Source organism: Sinocyclocheilus grahami, unplaced genomic scaffold (genome assembly GCF_001515645.1).
Source record: "Sinocyclocheilus grahami isolate Dianchi unplaced genomic scaffold, SAMN03320097.WGS_v1.1 scaffold1703.1, whole genome shotgun sequence".
NCBI lineage: Eukaryota > Metazoa > Chordata > Actinopteri > Cypriniformes > Cyprinidae > Sinocyclocheilus > Sinocyclocheilus grahami.
The window spans coordinates 55,307-63,817 of record NW_015506882.1 but is presented as its reverse complement, the minus strand read 5'-3'; the positions used below and the strand labels follow the sequence as shown (position 1 = coordinate 63,817).

The window sequence follows — 8,511 nt, the reverse complement described above, 5'->3', positions numbered from 1 at the left end:
CAGCTCAAACCAGCAGCCATGCTTCAAAACATAGCTAACCAGCATATGCTGTTTTTTTCAACAGGGGTGTGTAAAGTTCATATAGACTATACGTTGCAAAAAGCATTAATTAATGCAACTAATACAAGTTAACACATTTATCTGATTTTACATCACAACTGCTCAATTCAGTTCTGTCTTTTTTATGATGGAGCAAGAACTTTTCACTGGCATTGGCTTTTCAATACAATTATAAATCTAATTCAAATGGGACATTTAACAAAAATCATGTCCCTTGCCATCTTTGTATGCCAGAATTTCATTATCATTAGGACTCAACAACATGCTTAAAATATCACCTACAAACTGAATGTTAATTTTTAACCTGCTGGTGTCAAGGTGACTTTTTGTGGACGTAGAGTCAGTTCAGCCACTCCACTGGCATACATATTCCACTAACATTTGACAATCAGTGTCTGAATGCTATTTAAAAAAAAAATTTAATTATTTTTTACAATTCATCATTAATTGAACTGATACTGACAGCTTTAAAGCACTCACCAGTGCCAAAGGGTTCTGTACCATTTTCCATCTCAAATGGAAAGACGTGAGCCACACTGTTCCAATCATCTGGAGAAAAAAAAAAAACCCTCAGTGTGACATAATATTACACAAATGGTTTAGAATTTTATTAAAAACAGATAAATTTTTGAGAACTGAAATAACCTGGGCATGGCACGAGGTCACAGCTTCGGGATTCGGTGGAGATGCAGAAATCTCCACATGAACGTAAGCGGGTCTGGTTGCCATTTCCACAAGTGACACTACAGGGACCCCATGCGCTCCATTCTTCCTCTTTCTCTCCTAAAGGCACAAGAATAATCAGTTAAAACATTAATTTAGGTTTTTTGTGGTACCCATCACCATTCCTCATATAGGGTTTGAAGAAAATCGTTAACCTCAAATACTTTTCAGGGATTGGATAACAAGTGGTCCTCTGGGACGCATTGCCATTACTATTTCCACTTGGTATTAGCATGTGCTTCAAATGCATGCCTGCAACCACTTGTGCTGTTAATATACAACCTCTTATGTTGTTTCTGACTACCCCCATACATGGGGTTTTAGTGATCTAATCACAAAATTTTTCAGACCCTGTTTACACAACTTAATGCAAGACCAGTTAGCAGTTAGAAATCATCTAGCAGACACTCCAGCAATACCTTAGCAATAAACCCAGCAAATGCAAAGAAACATAATAACAACCACTCATCACTCAAAGACACCACCCCAGAAAAGCTTTGCAATAGTATGGTAGCACCATGGAAACCACCAACAAAAACACTCTAACACCTTGACTGTAACTTTTGCAGACGAAACCAAGGGTAATCTGAAAGAGTAAGCTTTTGCCAAGCCTTATATCCTCCAAAAAGAAAAAAAACTGATTTTAAAAGGCTGATTAGCTTTTGGAGGAGATTTCAACACTCTTTACGAAAAACAAACTTGTCACATTAAACAAAGACAACAGATGGCTTCTTCTTTCTTCTGTAATACAGAGTATAGATTACAGACTAGCATTTTTAAATATTTAACTTGAATTTGGGTGGGGTGCCAATGATATTGCACACAGAATGATGGTGTCCTGATTACAGACAGACTAGTGAAAGATGGAAAGGAGGCGTTGGCTCAGCGGCCACTCTTGCTGGCTTTGTAGAACTGCCAAACTGTGAAACCCACAACAGCCACAGGGCTTGTCGTTTAGGCAGAAGCTGCAATGGGCACTAAATCCACAGGGTCGAGATTTGGGTGGTTAGCATTAGCAGTTACCCATGCTAAAAGATGCTGGTGTCAAGAACATTTTGGACGGGCTGTTAAATCTCTTTGGCGATTCCTTTGGCTGAACGCATCATAAAGGGTACTCTGTTTAAAAAAGGACTGAAATCGTCAGTATAAACCAATAAAGCATTATTTCAATAAAATGTTATCTTCCTGTCCTGTTAAGGGCCCAGAAATCCATTTAAAAAATGAATCCTGCATAGTAGAATAGGCATCAACTTCTGGTCTAGATTGGGGCCATCCTTAATCTCTAAATTTAGTACTCAATCACTGTGTCTTTTCTTGACCGCTCCAATTAAACCTCCATCCCATTTCATCCTTGTCTCCAATGAAAGATTAGACAGCTAAAACGCAAAATGCACGATTCCCACCATAAAACAGACATGGCCTGGAGAGAAAAACAAAAAAGGAACAGAGGCGTAATGTTATGCATGGCCTTGAAAAGCCTAGAATTCTTGAACAGGCTTAAAAGATCTAGCCGCTCTGGGCTGGAGGGGGTGTTGGGGGGATGCAGGGTCTGGGGCCCAACCCGTGGGACATAAAAAGTAAACGGATGACCCCTCTCACTCTGTGCTCCCGATCTGCGCTCTAATTGAACACAAGCATGGGCTTATTTGTCCAAGAGAACGCACTCACGCTGCCATTAGCGAGCGGATCGGGCTCGTCTTCAAACAGCGGTCTTCTCCGCCGAGTGGAACCAGTCTCTACATCAAAGGTCCGGCACTCACAAATACCCCGCCGCTGGCTGCGAGTTTAGTCTGAATCAATGCTGCGAAACAGCCTTTACCAGCTCGCTCTACCCTTCCTCCCCAGTCTCTACATCTCTCTTTGCCTTAAACCACTCTCCAAATCGCCTTCATCTGACTGCTGCCAATCCAGCTTTCTCGAATTCTCCCATTGATTTCTCTTTCTTAAATTCTGATGTTACCAATTCTGACAACTTTCTTCATTCCAAGGTTTTTTATTAATAGCACAGCTTGAAGATTCAAATACTCTTACTTCTAAATTCTCAAGACTTGTGTGTAGAAACAGCTAAGCAAGCGCTCACCATAATGGCCTTGAGTCCATGGGCTTTCCCAAATGACACCTGTCTTGTCCAGTCCACTAGGAAGGGGCTCCCCACTGTCATACTCCAGTGCATAATCATCCTCTTCCTCCACTGCTTGGCCAGTACCATCCTCGCCCGAATCTACATCTGTGTAGCTCCAAAATAAAGGCCAGAAAAGCTTCTTCCCACCCAGCCATTCTACAGTAGAGGAGGGAGAAGATGTGGGCCAGTCGTTGCTCGATTCATTAACCAGGTCCATGTCCACTTCCATGGGGGGGTCATCCAACACCTCGATGGTCACCTACAACCAAGGATGCAAAATACACAGGGAAAGGAGTGATGACTCACTATGGATGCTGATGAATCCACTTTGGCTTAGACAGGATTAGACATTAGCCTCAGAGTAGAGAAACACAGTTATGGCTTATTATATCCGGGCTGGCATATTATGACTTGTCCCGCTCAATCATCAAAAGTCACATCACAAAGCATTTCACTTGAGATGTGTGCTCTTGCATGTGCTCACCTGAATGTTTGGGTTTTGGGAGTCAGTGTCAGCATTTGCCAGGTCTGGAAAGTTTTTGAAGTCTAGGACAAAGGGTTTTGATTCTTCCTCGGGCTCAGGCTGTGGTAGGACACCTGTTGAGCGATGCTGGAGCCACCTGTGTTGGTGGGGACGAGGTTCTGCCAGCTCGTTCTGGACTTGGTTCTGTTGGTGCAAGAGATTATGTCAATGTCTCTCAAAGATGTCTGAGGATGTGTCTGATGAAAAAATAACATTGCATGCAACAATAAGTGCTACCTTGCATAGAGTGGTGTAGGTATGAAGTCAGAACCAGGAAGACTAATTCGCCACTGGTTCCTCAAGATTTTATAATGGGGTTTTTCAATTTATAAGTAAAATAAAGCCTGTGGTAAACATAACTTGAAGATACTTTGACATTTGATTCTACTAAGTAAACTGCAGTTCATGTTGTAGAACAAAATGTCAAAGTATCATCAGTTTATGTTTGCCACAATCATTATTTTACTCATAAATTGAAAACCCCCATTATTAAACCCCATAGGAAAATCTCGAGGAACCAGCAGCAAATTAGTCCTCCAGGTTCTGGCGTCGTACCTGCATCACTCTATTGCAACATTTTGGAGCAGTGACCTTCATTTGTCAAACACAGGTTTTAGTTGCTATTGTGATACTTCTTGCATATGGTGACACAGTTGATAATGATTTATTAGAGGTATACAGTAACTCAAGTGAAAAGGATTGGATTTTCCTTAAGGAAAAGCTTATAATAAGTCAACTTGTACCATTTTCCACTGAAAATGTGCTGATGTTCTTGCTCACTTGGGGACCTTTATACATTTATCAGAACCAGAGTTTCTACTGACTTGAGAGCTGAACAATGAAGTAACTGTCCATGTTACTACATAACCTGTCACAGCCTTAGAACACATTCTAACCTGCAAAGCAATTTTATTCAGCAATGACTTTTGTAAGTAAAATAGTTTAAGTACAAAAAATAATTTAAATGGTTTTATTACAAGAACCAGCGTCCTTCAACGTGCCATGTAGGCAGTTTCCAGTCGAGGCTACCTCAGTGATTTTTAAAGAGACATTTTTTAAGATTTTGAGCAATCTAGTTTTGTTTTACGTCAGTCTAGCCAGACCAAGATGTACTAAAGATTGGCTGTTGCAATGTTGGTTTTATCAAACTCATACTTAGCAGGTACCATGGTCACTGGGAGTTAGAGAAGTGCTAATGCTGGTTTTGCGGATTCATACTCTGTGCTGTGAATCAGAGGTGTCTTATGTCTTTTTGCCCCAAGTTGTGTACAACTTGATCTGCAGATAAGACACCCAGGGGTATGTGAGCTTCTCTGTAAGACTTATTCTCAATATTAATCTTTTCTTCCTGGAAGTCTCAACAAGAGGGGCTGAAGGACTAGTCGCTGTCACTCAGTAAAGACTCGTAACATGGCCTAACAGAGTGAGTTTAATTTCCTAAACGTTCGGAATAGAAACCCAGTCTCTCCTTACATCCTTTGTCTCCCCGAGGCCATCTCTTGTCTTTCTCTGTATTGTTAATTCATTGTAAAATCGTCTTTCCTCCCAGTGGAATGTGGCCTGTCCTGCCAGTGGGCTTTCTCACCATCACAAACATATGGCATGAATTCCAGAACCCGAAACAAAGCCTTATGCGCTAGCGGAAGACCATGGGATACACACACAGCCCCTATTGAGCTCTCTGGTGAGACACATGGATGCAATCAGCTCACACAATTTATGTTGGGGCATTTGGAAAAGCAGTCTGCAGTGCAGCCTAGATTTATCTGACCTCCAATATCAAAGTCCCAGGACCACGCCATTTCCAAACCAGTGAAGAAAAACAATAATCTAAGACCCCCCATTCCCTTTCCCTTTGACGACCCCTGCCCCACATGTAAAAACAAAAGAGACATTTAGTAATACAAAGCTGAGTAGCAGGACCTTTCTTGGAGAGGTTAGACATGGCCCCCTTGTGCACAAACACAGGATCAAGGAGACCAGAATGCAGGAAATTCCACATTAACACAGAAGGGGCTGAAAAAAAAAACAATTTAGGAGCTGAACTATGACCCTGTGAGAGAGAGTGAAACTAAGTGTTTTTTTGACCAGTATTATGTAAGGCTTCACTATTGTACTGCTCTACTGTACGAGGCCTCTATCTATTCATGAAAACAGGTTAAAATGTGCTTGTGCCTTTTGAAATGAACTGTCAACCCATTTACCATTTTGTGGTAAACAACTGAATATTGAAAGCTGGATATATGTAGAAATTACATTAAATTATAATAAACCCCTATGATCACCATTAATAGCAGTATTAACTGTAACACTGTTAATCATGTTACCTCTGACTCTTACTTTTCTGAAGGCATAGTTAAGTCATCAGTACATTATTAATGTACATTATTAATTCTTCAAAACTGAAATGCTTAGAACTTGGACTGTTTGTGCTTTTGAATCTTCCAGAGTAGCTTCTATGTTCCATGATGCAGAAGAGTTTCTTCAACTACAGTTCTATCAGAATTAACAAATGTCAGTTTCACAGACTTTCTCTCTCTCTCTGAATTAATCTGAAATGATGCGTTACGTTAGGAAATGTGTAGTGTAATTCTTTTAAGTTTTGGAATAAAAAGGCTGACGCTGTTTAAATGCACTTTTAATACACACAAATAAAATATTCACACATTCTGAAACTTGAAGTACAGAACTAAAAGATTATTTGGAAATTATGCAAAATAACAGTACTCAGTTAACAAGTGATATTTTTATTTAATAATACATGCGTACATGTCTGTGTCTGACACAAGGGTAAAACAATAACATTTATGCATAAAGCATATGAAATATAACAAAAATAAACCATGAACGCATGGTTTCTAATCAATTACCAGTGTTGGAAGGTTACTTTGGAATTATAGATTACAGTAATGTAAAATAATGTAACTGATTACTTTTGGATTACTTTTCTAAATTTCTAATGTTTTCAACTGCTAATCATTTTCAAACATTTAAAGCAGGCAGGTTTAACCTTACAGTAACACTCAACACTGATTAGTCAAAATTAAGATTATAATAATTAAATTTAAAAGGACAGCCACCACAAAATCAGACTTTAGCACCTCTTTACTTTGAGATAATTCTGAGGTTAAATGCAGATTAAAAATAATAACAAGAAATAGTTTAGTAGCTATGATACTGTTTTAAGAATCAAATCTTTGCATAGCTATGACAGGCAACACTGATATCCAACAATGCATTGGAAAAACAGTTCATCTTAAAAAATAAAACATATAAAGCAACCCAAAAAGTAAATAAAACAGTTATGGAATAAGCATCCCAAACTCCTGAAACATTGGTGCAGTCAACGCAATTTATGAAAGAAATCAATCATGTGTGAAAAGAAAAATTCAGATGTAAACGTTAACATTTTCATAATTGTAATTTAATTAAATTTTTTCTCAGTAACTGATTACAGTTATTTATTTTGTAATTAGTTACATATAACTAGTTACTCCCCAACACTGTAAATTACTGTAACGCATATCGTTTCTGAAGGAAAAAGAAGAAATAAAACCACGAAACGAGATTTCGACTCACTCGTACTCACCTCTATAGAGCCGCCGTGTCTGGATCTCTTGTGATGCCTCACAGGGAAGCTGATCGCGCGTTGTATCCAGACAGCCAGCAGCACAGTTAAAAGTACCCATACACTTTTACGCGCTGTTAGCATTTTGCACCGTTGCGTATCCGTCCACTAAATACCGCTAAAACATTAAATGCGCAATAGTTGTTTAGGAAGCTCTGTGCGTTTCCCTCCTGAAGAAGATCTTCGATGCGCTGTTCCTCATCTTCATTAAAACTCGCACATGTATGAGCATTTGATAAATGCTGGCAGATAATCCTCACCCCTTCAATCCATTCCCTAAATGTGTCTGTCCATGTGGACTGATCGTCTCTCAGTTTAAGTAGCTACTGCAGGTCTAGCGCTGCTCTTCAGTCCGCACCAGTGCATCCTTATTCAACTTTGACCAAACTTTCTCTTCTCTCCTTCAGGATCTCGGAGCACAGAATCATCGGTGACACGTTACTATGGTGATGGGAGCATCTCAGATACATGCCTTAAGGAAACGAACCATATACGCTTAGCGCGCAACAGCGAAACAACAGCAGGATGGTCTGATCTCCATGGGGTCAGCATGGGAGGAGAATCAGTTTCCAGGGCTAGGGATGATTATGTATCTGACAGCAAGGAGAGAGTCATTCAGAACTGAATTCAGAAGGCCTTCTCAGTTTGATTCCTGAACTTGAATTAAGTTTGAAAAGAGGATAAAGGATGCATAACTACTATTTGAATTTAAGAAGGTAGAATTGGAATAAACTGAAATCTAAAGAAATTCACAAAATTTCACAGCTCTAAGTGCATTTGTAATCATTAATCTCATGGCTCAGTTTGAATCAGCCATAAATGTGACATATGTATCATGCATTTAATATTTATGGCCTATATATAATATATATATAAGAATCACCACGAGAATATAAGTTGCTCTTTTTTTCTTTCAAATCAGTGAAATCATCAGACGCAAAGCCATTTATTAGAAAAGTTTAGTAGTGCATATAAAATGCCCGGGCAGTTTTCTAGATATTGTAGTTTAACATTCCTCACACTGTAAAAAATATAGAATCATTTAACAAATTTTAACTATATTTTCCAAATATGAGATTTAACTAGATTTTTATAAACAGTTCAATATAATTCAAGTCAAAATGACCTGTAACTTAACAATTAAATTGAAGGCAGTAGCTAAACTTAAGTTTTTAATCTACACTCTAAAAAAATGCTGGGTTAAATACAACCCAGTGCTGGGTTTGTCCCTATTTTACCCAGCACTGGGTTGTATTTAACCCAGCATTTTTTAGAGTGTAAAGTAGGTGGATTTTTTTAACAGTGTCTCATTTGTCTTTAATAAATGAAATCATTTAAATTGAACTCAACTTCAAACTTTTCACTAAATATACATTATACCTTACATAAATGTCTATCATACAGTCTGAATATGACTACTGAGTAAAAGATCGGTCTTTGTTTATAAAAACAACA

General features: G+C 38.7%; 1 protein-coding gene across 1 annotated transcript in view; it reads right to left on the bottom strand.

Annotated features, from left to right (window-relative positions):
* LOC107572126 (isthmin-2-like) overlaps window positions 1–7,562 on the bottom strand; it is a 9,241-nt gene extending 1,679 nt beyond the window's left edge. The window contains exons 1-5 of the mRNA XM_016258539.1: window positions 7,018–7,562; window positions 3,390–3,572; window positions 2,864–3,164; window positions 706–843; window positions 541–609 (exon numbers count right to left, since the gene is read on the bottom strand). Coding sequence (XP_016114025.1) covers window positions 541–609; window positions 706–843; window positions 2,864–3,164; window positions 3,390–3,572; window positions 7,018–7,140 — 814 coding nt within the window. The 5' untranslated portion in view covers window positions 7,141–7,562. The remainder of the gene's footprint in view (window positions 1–540; window positions 610–705; window positions 844–2,863; window positions 3,165–3,389; window positions 3,573–7,017) is intronic.
* Between the last annotated feature and the right edge of the window lie 949 nt (window positions 7,563–8,511).